The sequence below is a fragment of the Rhinolophus sinicus genome, chromosome 16, assembly GCF_057876585.1.
Source record: "Rhinolophus sinicus isolate RSI-liver-muscle chromosome 16, RSI-T2T, whole genome shotgun sequence".
Taxonomy (NCBI): Eukaryota; Metazoa; Chordata; class Mammalia; order Chiroptera; family Rhinolophidae; genus Rhinolophus; species Rhinolophus sinicus.
Genome location: NC_142516.1, coordinates 1,320,694 through 1,333,601, shown reverse-complemented (window position 1 = coordinate 1,333,601; position 12,908 = coordinate 1,320,694). Strand labels below are relative to the sequence as shown.

At 61.0% G+C, this 12,908-nt stretch overlaps 1 protein-coding gene across 3 annotated transcripts; it reads left to right on the top strand.

Annotated features, from left to right (window-relative positions):
* The first annotated feature begins 2,547 nt into the window (after window positions 1–2,547).
* TMEM250 (transmembrane protein 250) lies at window positions 2,548–6,718 on the top strand. 3 transcript variants are annotated; one of them, XM_019756757.3, is made up of 3 exons: window positions 2,548–2,887; window positions 3,759–3,941; window positions 4,350–6,718. In XM_019756757.3, exon 3 carries the CDS (start codon window positions 4,400–4,402, stop codon window positions 4,886–4,888), a length of 489 nt encoding a protein of 162 aa, XP_019612316.1. In that variant the 5' UTR covers window positions 2,548–2,887; window positions 3,759–3,941; window positions 4,350–4,399; the 3' UTR covers window positions 4,889–6,718. The 3 variants fall into 3 exon arrangements, with proteins under 3 accessions (XP_019612316.1, XP_019612315.1, XP_019612317.1); XM_019756756.3 differs by lacking the exon at window positions 3,759–3,941 and having other exon boundaries at window positions 2,556–2,887; XM_019756758.3 differs by lacking the exon at window positions 3,759–3,941 and having other exon boundaries at window positions 2,877–3,004.
* The last annotated feature ends 6,190 nt before the right edge of the window (window positions 6,719–12,908 follow it).

Genomic DNA, 12,908 nt, shown 5'->3' with positions numbered 1-12,908 from the left:
GGTCCTGAAGGGTGAGTAGGAGATTGGCAGGTGGAGGAGGGGCAGTAAAAGCAAGTATGAAAGGGCAAGCCATGGACTAGAACAATGGGGCTTCCTCACAGAGCTGAGGTGGTGCCTGGGAGGGGCGTCCCAAAGGGACTGCGCTGGTCCAGGGGCTGGAAAGCAAAAGCACCACGGCGCATGGGTGGGTCAGGGCGCAGAGCAGAGGGCCAGTGCAGAGACCAGCCCGCAGAGAAGACGCGTTTGAGGAAAACCTCTTAAAATACTCCCTTTCTCTCCCTCGTCTCCTGCTGCTGCTTCACAGCAGCTCTGGACACTTTTCAAAACTCTCTGGGCCTTAGGCTTTTCGTCCCTTCCTCTCCTCTCCGTCCTGACCCTGCAAGACCGTCCTCACCACAGGGCAGGAGCCCACGGGTCAGGACCACACGTGCCACCAATATTGGCCCTTTTCCACACAACAGGGACTGGGTGTGGGTGGGTTGGGGTTAGGGCTCAACCACAAGCACTTAGCTCCTGTAGGTAAAGAGGCTGCAGCCCTGGCGGTCAGCCAAATGGGGGCGACGCCCGGTTGTTTCTGTGAAGGACCTCTGAGGAGATGGCCTCAGGTAGGGCGTCTAGCAAAGAAAACAGAGACTAAGACCAGAACTCCCGTCCCCCCTCCCCTGGGGGGACAGACAGTGCTTCCACGTGTGTGGAACTTGCAGAATCTCTGAACTTGATGGAATTTAGGTGGATGGAACTTACCAGCTACATCCAAGGAGGAGAAGTGTCTCCCATTGCTGACACCTCGGTGGGAGTAAAATATTTAAAAACATCTGCATGGGCCTTTCTTCCAGGGGACACCACGGAGTAAGATGGTTAAAGCCTCCCCTCCCAGGGTCATCACGTCAAGGTCAGAGTCTCCCAACAGCTGCGGAAGCTCTCCATCGGAGGTGCTAGGGCTGAAACAGCCGCTAAGAGTGTGACGCGAGGAGCCATTCTGTGGAGGGCAGGAGGCAGCCATGAAGGCCGCACCGGTGGACAGCAGAGCTGTGGGGCCAGAGGGCCAGCTCGAGAGAAGACTCTCAAAGACCTGGTGTGTCCACCTCACTGAGAAAAAGACTGCTGTTGGCGTCAAAGAAGACACTGGAGAACATCGTCTAAAAGATGATTGTGAACAGTGTGGGAGAACTGAGTGACTGAGATCATGACTGACCGGGGCTGTGGCAAGAGAGAGGCTTTGCTTTTGTAAGGTCTGATGACCATGACTCTGTAGCCAGAGCTGTCATTCAGGATGACCAGTGTCAACGGCCACAGCTGTGAAGTAAGGAAAGCCCTACCTAAGCAAGAGATGGCTAGTGCTTCATCCAGACAGAGGTCAGAGTGGGTCCAGAAAGTTTGGTCGTGGTCAAGGTGCTGGCTTTGATGGGAATGACAGCTTTGGTCACGGGGGAACTCAAGTGGTCCAGGTGGCCTTGGTGGCAGGTGTGGTGGTGGCAGTGAGAATGGCTACAATGAACTTGGTGACGATGGAAGCAGTTTTGGAGGTGGTGGGGCTACAATGATTTGGGCAGTTGTAACAATCAATCTCCACCTTCTGGACCCATGAAAGGAGGACTCTTTGGAGGCAGAAGCTCTGGCCCCAGAGGTGGTGGAGGCCAGTATTTTGCCAAACCACAAAGCCAAGATGGCTACGGCGGTTCCAGCAGCAGCAGTGGCTATGGCAGTGGCAGGTTTTAATTACTCCAGGAAACAAATCTTAGCAGGAGACGAGAGCCAGAGACGTGCCAGGGAAGCGGCAGCTTACAGCAGATTTGAGAACTGAGCCAAGCACAGCGGTGGCCGCGCCTCGCTGCCACCAAGAAGCCATGTTTCAGACAATACTCATGTGCACGGTAAAAAAACGCGGACTGTATTTGTGCCTAATTGTGTAACAGGTTATTTCAGTTTCTGTTTTGTGTAGCGTAAAGCGCTCCAACAAAGGGTGTTCATGCTGGTCTTTTTTGCACACAGGCTGTTGGTCGCCAAATGTGATAGTCTGATCATGACGCTGAATAAACGTCTTTTAAAAACATATTTACTAGGTGTACTTAGAAATAAAAACGTCTGCATCCTTATTCTCCTGGGAAAGGGCAACCCCAGAGCACGCGGGTACCACGCGGCCCGCCCGGGCTCCCCACGTTTGGGGACGCGTGTTCGTGGACGGCATCCGCCAGCCCGCGCCAGACTCGCCCCCACCGCGCCCACCGATACCGGTCCCCTCGGGCTCCGGCTCCCTGTCCCACCCCAGCGCCCGGCAGCGGCGCTCCCGGTCGCAGAGACTCGTAGGGCCTTGGCGAGTCCGGGACCCAGGATAATCCCGCTTCAGGTACAGGATGAACAGCAACCCCCTCAACTGGGCTCACGGGACCCGCGCCTGCGCACTGCAACCACCTCTGACGGGCAGCTGCCAGGGGCCCGCACGCACAGGCCCACCGTCTGAGCCTGCGCAGGACCGGCGAGACGCCGGCGGCGTACGGGGGCGGTGACGGCCGTGGGAACGTCATGGGCGCGCGCCTCGCACGCGCGCACGCACGCACGCACGCCCCGAGAAAGTATCTAGTTCCGGGCGTGCAGAGTCGGCCCCACACTGGGGGGAGGGAGGCGCTCTCGGTGTCGGAGCGGACGGAGGGGCGTGAGGAAACTCGTACGGTGGCCGCAGAGGGACGGCGCTACGGCTCCCACGCTGGGCCAAACGCCGCCGGCCGCCGGGCGCGGGAGCCCCTGGCCCTTAGGGGCGGGAGGGGACGCGTGAGGCCCCGGGCCCCGCAGCCGCCGCGCCGTCGGCACCATGCGGCCGCCCTGCTCCTGGAACCCCGAGGGACACGGGGGCCTGCAGGCCGGGACGCCGGCGCGGAGAGGGCACCCGGTGAGCGGGCGGGCAGGGGTGTCTCGGGCGTCTCCAGGGCAACGAGCTGGGCGCGGGCGGCTCCCCGGGGGACCCGGCAGGTCATTCCTTCCCCCGCGTTCGCCGGCTCCTCCAGAGGTGAGCGAGCAGAGCTCACCTCGTGCCTGGGACTCGTTGATCCGAGATTCGGTGCCGCCTGCACGGCTGAACGTCCCGGCGGGAAGGCGCCTGGGGCCCGGGATGGGCGGTGGGCGGCGGGATGGAGCTGCTCGTGTAGGGCCACGCGCCTCGGCCTTGGCTTCCTGACCCCCGTCACCGAGCCCGTGGCGCGGACGTCTTCGGGAACCAGGAGCTGCCTTGCCCGCGGGCCAGGTGGTGGTCGGGGAATGGCCGCATCCCCGCAGCGTGAGGGAGTGAGGGACGCCTGTTGAGTGACCCTCCAGACGATGGCTCGACTCTCTGAATGCCATTCCTGGAGGTGGCGGGCTGAGCCCCAGGTAGAGCCTGGATGGAGCAGCTCAGAGAGCGGACAGCTGCTTTGGGCCAGGTTCTGGCCAAACCCTGCGGGAAGTGCTGGGCCTGTGGGCCAGGGGAGAAGTGGTGCCTGGCCTCCCCACTCCTCCGTGTCTGATGCAAGCAGCACTTGGGCGGGCATTTGCTCTGCCCAGCGGCCGGAGGGGTAGCTCGCAGAAGTCCCCTCTGCAGGGCTCCCGGCTGAAGCCCATCTGATGGGAGGCAGCCGCCCCTGGCAGTGTCTCCTGGTGGCCTGTGAGCAGCTTTGCTGCTTTGAGTTCACACATTCTGTGCTTCCATCCACAGATTATTTGGGCGAGCTATAAATGGCAGTTACCGGGTAAAACTAGCCCCACTTGCTATTTCTCCCCTCCTGCAGCCCATCTATGGGGCCCTGTGCCCTGCCATGACACACAGCCCTCAGCTGTCATCCGTCCAGCCAGGCATAGCCAGCCTCCTCCCTCCAGATCCCAGATCACAGCGCCTTGGGCATCTCCGTTTTGCAGTGTTGTCTGGTCCCCAGCACGTGGGTGTCAAGTTGCTGAAGCGAACTGCTTGCTATGTCAGTGCCCTCTCCTTCATCCGGGTCCTACTGTGAGGGATGTCACCGAGGGACTTGTATTCACCCTGGATAGAATGGCCTCCGAAATCCAGGCAGTACCGGGCGCCCCGATAAAAGCGAGAGGGTGGGTCTAGTGAAGTGGCCTGGTGCCAAGCCTATGGAAGGGCCCTCGGTTCCAGCATCGACTGCCTCCAAGGGGGCTGTCAACCACCATCCGAGCCCTTCGTCCCAGCGACACTGCTGAAATTGGCACTTTTGTTTTTCACGTGATTGGTGGTCCCTTGGGAGTGTCCTCATTAGCGTTTGTGGCAGATCCTGTGTTCTAGGGCTAGCTGATGTCCCTGGTGGGGACAGTTCACTAGTTGTCCTCAGCTTGACTTGGCCCCTCTGCTTGTTGCCCTCCTGCAGGCCTACGCCTCCCCCGGGGCTCAGCTGCGAGCTCCCAGGCCTAGGTGCCCATGACGCCTCCGCTGACCGCCGCCTGGACGCCGCCTCCGCTGCGAGCTAGCGCCGCCGCCCAGGCTCCAATGCCGGTCATGCCCATCCCGCGGCGGGTGCGCTCCTTCCACGGCCCGCACACCACCTGCCTGCACGCGGCCTGTGGGCCGGCGCGCGCCTCCCGCCTGGCGCGCACCAAGTACAACAACTTTGACGTGTACGTGCGGGCGCGTTGGCTGTACGGCTTCATCCGCTTCCTGCTCTACTTCAGCTGCAGCCTCTTCACCGCCGCACTGTGGGGCGCGCTGGCCGCCCTCTTCTGCCTGCAGTACCTGGGCGTGCGCGTCCTGCTGCGCTTCCAGCTGAAGCTGTCAGCGCTGCTGCTGCTGCTGGGCCGCCGTCGCGTGGACTTCCGCCTCCTGAACGAGCTGCTGGTCTATGGCATCCACGTGACCATGCTGCTGGTCGGGGGCCTGGGCTGGTGCTTCATGGTCTTCGTGGATATGTGAGGGCCGAGCACCTCGGCGCCAGCCGGGGCTTGTTTACTGTGACCCCTGGGGTCGATGCCTGCTGCCGGGTTCTTCTCTGGGTGGGGTCGGTCAGGGCCCGTGTCTGTCCCACTCCATCCTGCAGACAGGGGCTGCAGACACAGCCCCACTCCCAGCCTCTGGCCTGGGAGAGGAACAGGCTGAGACTCCTGTAAAGGGGACACTGGCCCTTCCTCCTGCTGATTTTTTTCTCTGGCCTGCCTGTAAGCTCATTTCGTCACAGTGTCCCCTTGGCTGCCTCCCTGTGGTCCAGCCGGTGCTCTTCCAGGCTGTGCTGTGGGGGTCCATCCGTGCGTGTGCGCTTGGAGAGCCTCTGCGGCCCTGTGCCTTCTCCAGGACACTGGCATCACCACTGGTGTGGGAGGCCTCAGGGAGGGCTGTGCTGCCCAGGAGCAGATCTGGAGGGGGTCCTGGCTGCACTCCCCGGCCCTGCCCCCGCCTTAAGGAAGCGTCGGGCGCCACTAGCTGAGGCACGGCACTGCCACAGAGCTGTTCACTGGGGACCGTCTGACACCCTCCACTTGTCCCCCTGAGCTGTGGGGGTCTGGAGTCCCAGGTCACTCTTTGGGGTCGCCTTGGTTCGCAGAGGCGCAGTCCGGCAGGGATTACGACCTGGCCCAGGGCAGACCCGTCTTCGTCTTGGGCAGGTCTGTGGAGAATTTCAAGCCTCTTCAAATGTGGGTTCAGGAGGCAACTCCATTTCTTTCTGGCTTCCAGGGGGTGCTTTGGTCTGTCTTCCTTTGAGGGAACACCCAGAATTGAGGCTTCTGTATCTGGGGACAGATGTCACAGGTCTTGGGAGGTACACCAAGGCCTCTGAGTGTGCACCACGAAATACGGTCCCACCCTGTGTTTCAAAGCACCTGTTAGGGTAGAGGGTGTGGGCCAGGGCTGGCTGTGCCAGCGAGGGGCTCGGCTTCCCCTTTGTCCTGCCTCGGCGCCGTTCGAGCAGCCAGGGCATGCAGAGCAAAGATGAACACAGGCAGGGGCTGGTGGCCAGGAAAGTGCAGGGCGGTGGTCTGGGGGGGGGGACACAGGCTTTTGGCCAGAAGGGTGCACTCCAGAGGGCCAGCGTCTTGCCCAGACCCTTCACTCTGGTCTTCTCCATCGGGGGGACAGGGTGGCCATGTGGCTTAGTGGCCACCGTGGGCCTTGTTGGCAAGTGAGAGGGCGCCCTGAATAATTATGCTGGGACAGCAGGCAGAGACCAGGGACCAGACATAGGGCTCTATATTGAGGGTGACAGACTGCCACTGCTTCACGCCAGGTTGTCCCCACACCCCCTGGGCATGGGCGGCGGCCCTGGGGGTACTATCAGGACAGGTGTCTGCCAATCAGGCAGAGAAAGCAAAAAATACTCGGCTGTAAACCGTGCTCTTTAATTTATAGCCAGCTCTGTTGGGCGACTGTCTCCCTGAGGTCGGTGGGAAGGCTCCTTGAAGAAAGGGACGAGCTAAGTCTGTCCGGTTGCTGGGCGATAGGCGAGGAGCTGACCTGCGCGGCCCCACTTGTCGCGCTGCAGAGAATCTCTTGCACTAAAATCGTGGTGTTTCTTTCCTAAAAGCTTTGTTTGTGTTAACTGTCGTTGCTGAGCTCCTCTGAAGCCCCTCGCTGGGGTGGGCGCATGTCCACACCCTCGGGACGGACGGAGGGGTCTGGCGGTGCCACCTCAAATGTCAGCGTGGCAGTGCTGGGCGTTGACAGCTCAGCAACGCTGCTCGGTGTCTGGAGTGCCTGTTCAATCCTTGTGACATGAGCCACTGCATTAAACTTATTTTTTTAACATGTCAATGGAGTGACTGCCTAAAGCTCAGAAAGTGTATTCCTTTTTTTAAGGATGTGAACAACCGAAAACAAGTAAAATTGGATGCATTTTAAAGTGGTTGTCTGCAGTGCTGGGGAAGGGTAAGTGTGACGGGCCGCAGTGGGGCCTGCCTTGACCTCGAGGCCGGGGGCTCCCTGGTGGGAGCCTGCCCCGCGGAGGGGGCGGGGAGGGCAGTGAGAATTTGTCAGTGCTGCCAGGGAGGGAGGGGGCGGGCATGACGGGGTCCACGAGGGCTGAATTCAGCCGACAGAAGAGCTCACGGCGTCCTTAAATGAGGTGGGGCGCCCTAGGTTGAGGGGCTGTGGAAAGGGTGTGGGCCAGGCTCTCACCGGCAGGGACGACATGGGCACAGGAAAAGAGGCAGAAAAGCAAAGTTACAGTTCTTGTTCAGCCAAAGAGCAGTTTGAAGAATGAGAGACATGAGATTGCTTAGGATCTATTTCAAGAAGGTTGCCGTGGCTTCTGTACGGGGACACACCCTGGTGATGAGGGGGGGTGGTGTCCTCGAGGCAGCCCCGATGGCTAGAAAGTGTTTGGGGAAACGGGGCCCTGCCTGAGCCGTTCATCTGCTGTTTCTGGAATTATGAACTAGACGTTTCAGAAGAAAACTTGTTTTGGGGTTTACCTTTTGATGGCAAAGTTGGTGAAATTCTTAACAAAAGCCTTGGCCCCCGAAAACAGCAGAGGAGGCGGGGTTGGTTTCACAAGGCCTGACCGACGCTCTTGGTGCTGCCAGGAGCCCAGGTACGGGTGCAGGAGTGAACCCCCAGAGAGCACTCTACCACACTTGTTTCCCTTTGAGTGAGTGGTGGCCATGGCCCTGCCATCACTGACCCAGGGTGGTCCTCCTACCACCCCAGGGCCTTCCCTGGGCATCCCCTCAGCTTTGCCTTGTTTTCAGCAGGTGGGAGTGGATTCCTCTGTTTCTCCAGGCCCACGCTGTCCAACAGGACTTCCTCACAGGGGACACACTTGTCTGTGCAGGAGCTACCAGCCCCTCAAGGAACCGGGGCTGAGCAGCTGAAGTCTGATCAGACTTGGCCACACGTGGCTCGAGGTCACCTTAGTGGACGGGACCTTGCAGGCTGGTTATAACCATGTGCCACCAGTTGATCCCATCCTCTTGGCTGAATTAAGCAGCAGTCCTCTTTGCCAGTCACCATTTTCAAGGACAATGGGTGGAGCTGCCGGGCGATGGAAGGAAGTCAGGGACTGTGCCTCATTCCCCCAGACAGTGCGCTAGTTACCAGCTCAGGCGCCGCCCAGAGAGGGTTCTGGGCCTTCAGGGCGCCACAGCCTGGGAACCCCAGCAGCAGTGTGGTCCCAGGAGGGGACCCGTGAGGGCGGCGTCTCCGGCTGTGGGCATTCTGCTGAAATGTCATGTAGGGCACATTTACTTGTTCGTCACAGGCTCCACGTCTCTGTGAGAAACTGGGACTGACCTACATGAGCGAAGCTTCTGGGGGCTTCCAGGGGCTGTGGGAGGAGCCCCGACTCATGAGTCTTAGTCACACCAGCAACTGCAAGGGGTGGGGGCTGGTTTCCCAGACAGACAGGTTTAACCCTTACAGCCCCCCTTCCTCAGCTGCTCCCCATCAGGCCCCAAATGGCAAGGACCGAAAAGCCTGGCTGCCTTCCTTCAAGGTGAGGAAGCGACGCAGGAGAGCTGGCAGCTCAGACAGACGCCAGTGACCTGGGAGGGGCGAGGCCACTCACCTGCCGCCCCGTGCACACCAGGAAAGGAAGGCCAGCTGAACACACAGGAGAGTGCCAGAAGGTGTCACCTGGTGGGGACAATACCTGACTGGCAATAGTGGCAGTGAGCTGTTGTGGATTTGGGGGTCGAGCTGGGTGCCCAAGCCCCGTCTTCAACCTGGAGGGTGGAGGAGGGTGGGCAGGCCTGGACCCAACTCTGCAGGATGAACACAGAAGGCAGCCTGCCAAGGGCACAGGAGCAGCAGCCAGGCAGGGAAGGTGGTCACGTCCGGGGAGGGCGATGCCTGGGCAGGAGGAGGGCGCCAGGGGTGCTTTGGGCATTTCTAGAAACGAGGGTTCTTTGAGAAAGTCTAGGGGCCATCGAGGCCCGGGCAGGGCTGAACGAGGTGGCCTTGGAGATGCCCGTTGTCCCTGCAGCTGCTGCTGGCAGCCCCCTGTGTCCCCCCCCACACTTCCCTGTCCTGGCTGGTGGCAGCCAGCTAGAGAGCCAGGGGGAGGGTCACAGCCCCCACCCGAGAGGGTGGCCCAGTGGGGCTCCCTGGTGGTGGCAGTGGCTGGTATTGATATTCCCTGACCTTGAGAGGTCCCTGTCACTTCCAGCCTGTGATTGGACAAGGGAGGGAGGGAGCGGATGGCAGGCACTGGTGCTGATTCAGCACTTTCTGGGAGGGCATGTGCTCGCTCCCTCTGCAGCAGCAGCGTCTCTGGCGGGCTCTCCCTTATTGGTGTGTTTGCAAAGCCCCCCCCCCCCCCCCCCCCCCCCCCCCGTGTTGCCTCAGCCCCTCCAGGAAGGCCCTGCCCCTCAAGCCCAGGGAGACCAGCTGCCACTGCACCAGGCTCCATGTGGGAGCCACTTTCCAGTCCCCCCCCAGGCTGGCTGGCCTCCCTGAAGAGCGCCCGCCTTACCAGCATCCTTGCCGGGCAGGGGACAGGGACATACAGGGACATACGGGTGTGCTGATTCAGCAGCTTCTGGCCTTACCCCGCCCCCAGCCCCAGCCGGGCAGTGTGCCCAGGCACGCTGGCAGCTGTGTCACCCGGGGCCTCTGGCAGGGTTGCTGTGGCTCTCGGTGTGTGGCCCGCACTGTCCTTGGGGGAGGGGGCACAAACATGCTGGGGGCAGGGCTGTTGCCACCAGGCGCCCCCATGCAGTGGCATTTGCGGCCTGCTGCAGGAGAGGCCCCACAGGAGGGTTGTGGGTGAGCTCAGCACTGTGGGCCCCAGGAAGAAAGTGCATCCTCAGCCAAGAGATGGCAGCACACAGTGTCCCAGGAGCCCAGGTTGGAGGCAAGAGTTCCTCCATCCCAGCTGGCCCACTAACCCTGGTCACCTGCCACCCAGACCTGGGACAGGCTCAGGCTGAAAGGGGTGGAGTCCAGCCAGCTGCTGGGATGGCCTCGGGGGAGGGGGCAGGGCGCGAGCCCGAACCCCAAGGGACCAGCATGAGTTTGGTTTGCTCCTAACTGCAGAGGGAAGCTCCGAATGACCGGCGGCAGGGTGCACGCTGGGGCAGGAAGGGACCCGTGCATTGTGAAGTGGGTCCTGTGAAAGGCGTGCGTGGGAGATGGGGTGATAGTGTCCCCAGTACAGGAGGTCAAGGGCCTGGGGTGAACACCCGGAGGAGGGTGGGGAGCAGTGCAGGCCTGAAGCCCAGAAAGATGGGGGAGAAGGAGGGGACCACAGGTGCCCCCCCGGAGGTGGCAGTCGTACCCCCACCCTTCCGTGGTCTTCAGTCGGAAGCCCAGGCTGATGTGCACGTCTGAAATGCCCAAGCCACTCTCCCGCCAGCTGTGTGTTGGTGGCTGTTCGTCTGCGAGGAGCAGGGCTCCATTCTTTCTAGAATATTAATGATGAGTCCTGCCTGAGATGCCACGTGAATATCAGGCATCGATCAGTCCAGCCTGACAGTGATGTCATGTCAAGGGCAGAGGAGCAGGGAGTGGCCAGGAGCCTTTGGAGGAGCTGTGTCCCCTGTGCCGTGGGGGACTGGGCTCTGGACTGGGTGGAACAGGTGACCCCCTGGGAGCCCAGGAGCCTGGTGGGTGGCCCCACAGGTCAGCCTCCCTGCAGTGGATGCAGCTCCTCAAGCAGGCAGGGAGTGACCCTCACAGGTCAGGAGAGCAGGAGGCGGGGACATGGATGCTCGGGCCCCAGGCCAGGCACAGCCAGGTGTGTGGGTGTCGCGCTGGTCCTGGGAGCCCTCACATACAATCTGGGGCTTGGTTGCTGCCCGTCCCTCGCCGCCGCGTCCGCACTGGTAGGAATGTTTATGCCACTCTGACCACCTGATGCTCCAGAGAATGGACCGCATGACAGAGCGTGGACTTCCAGCTCCTTCCGTGGCACCTGGGCGCCATGCCCTCTACCCGTGCTGTGTTCCATCTTGGCTCACTGCACTGGCCCCGCTCTGGCCCCGGGACCCAGCCGGCTCCCCTGCTTCCACGAGGCCTGGGGGTGGGGGCTCTGCCCCCCCCCCAGCTCCAGCTCCCCCAGGGCCTGGGCTGCTGCCCGGCTGTCCAGCCGAGCCGTGTGCCCTGCCGCCCGCCCTTCAATGATGTAAAGCTGGGTTTTAAGTGTGGATTCATTATTCACAGCAACACTGTGACAGACGTAATGGTGACATGAATTATTTGTGTGCTTTTCCGATTGCCTTGTGATAACCGTCTGTTTTCCCTGCTCCCTCTGTGCATAAAAGGGCCTGATGAGCACGATGGCCCAGCCTGAGCTGGCTCAGCAGCCACCTGTGTCCTGACCAGGTGTGCCCGAGAGATGCTTCTGAGCAGCTGCATTTCTGTCGACTCCCACCCTCCTGCATGCAGCTGGTCCTGGGAGGGTGGGCCTGTGCACACATGTACGAGGCCGTATGTGTGCCCGTTTTCCACTGTCCTCACATTCCAGTCCTGGCCCGCTCACCCGGAGCCGGCCGGGCAGGGTGGACGGTCCTTACCTCTCACCCTCTGCACTCAATGCTCCCTCTAGGTCCTCTTGAAGAGAACGGAGGGGCTCGGACCCTCGGGGAGCGGGCATGTCCATGGTAACCATCACCCCCCCATTCCTGCCGAGAAAGCAGCCTGCTGTAAAGGCCGAACGGCTAGGCCACAGCCTTGTTCACCTTGCCCGCGTTTGGGTCCGATGGTCAGTGTCGCAGCAGATTTGCGTGAAGAAGGGCATTGTTCCCGGCTGCCGTGCTGCGTGGGTGTCTGCTGTTCTCCACGCCTAGCTCTTCCTGTGAGATAAGGGAGAGGAAATCGAGGGGCAGCTGGACTCACAGCCCAGAGTGGACAGAGCTGCTGGACACAGCTCTTCCCAGAATGGGAGGGGAGAGGGCTCTGGGGAGTGCAGCCCAAGGCCACTGTCTCCTGTCTCCTTCCGGGTGGGCGGGAGATGCAGAGGGGGTGTGGGCTGCAATTCTCTGGCCTGCTTCTCAGGGGAAGGTGCTAGAAGCCAGGGCCTGAGGCTGCGTGCCCTGCGCCAGGGCAGACAGGCCCTCCCAAACCCATTCCCTGGTCTTGACCTCCGGGACACATGCCATGAGGTCAGCCAGTAGAAGGACGGCAGATCGTCTTGTGGAGGCTGCATGCTCCCACACCGTTGTGGGATGAATGAATGAACAAATGAGTGAATGGGGTTGTCCTGTCTCTATCTGTCCTGGCTGCTGTGACGACACCACACCCTGGGGCGCTTACAAATAACAGACATCTACTGCTCACAGCTTTGAGGCTGGAAGTTCAAGGTCCTGGCTCCGGCAGATTGGGTGCTTGCTGAGAGCCTGCTTCCTGGTTGTGTCTTCTTGCTGTGTCCTCACAGGTGGAAGGGGCACTGGTCCCATTCACAAGGCTCCTGCCTCATGGCCTAGTCACCTCCCAAAGCCCCGCCTCCTAACACCATCTTGGGGATTAGGCTTCAGTATGTGAATTTTGGGGACACACATTTAGACAATAACACGTCCCTGTCTCTGGGGCCAAGCACTCAGTAGACCCTCCGTGCTCACTTTCTGAGTGGCCATGTCTGTGGTCACTCAGTGCCCCGTGAGATGGTCCCATAGGCAGGGCGTCTCCCACCACAACTGTCCCTAGGAATAGGTGCTTGCCTTTTGGTGGCGTATCCTGGAAATTGGCCCCACCATTCAGGACCTGGGCCCGGAAGTTCTTCCACTTGTCTCACCTGGGTGTCTCCAGCTGCTGCCGTTGAAGCCTTTGCCAAGCCCTGTTCGGACTCCTCCCGGGAGTGCATGCCCAGTTCTCAGCTGCGTCCTGCAGAGGGCACTGACTGCCCTCACACCACTGTGCCCACCTGCCTCGGCCAGGGGAGTGGTGGTCAGTGCAGTCGCCCCACCCTCAGCCTTCTCAGAAGCAGGAGGCAGCAGCTGCTTCAAGCTGCGCAAAATGTGAGAGGGAAATTTAGGACAAAAGGGAGAAAATTGGAGGATCCAATTTAAAT

Bases quoted from the DNA above. Each gene is read 5' to 3' on its own strand.
- TMEM250 (XM_019756757.3), top strand. From the start codon at position 4,400: ATGACGCCTCCGCTGACCGCCGCCTGGACGCCGCCTCCGCTGCGAGCT.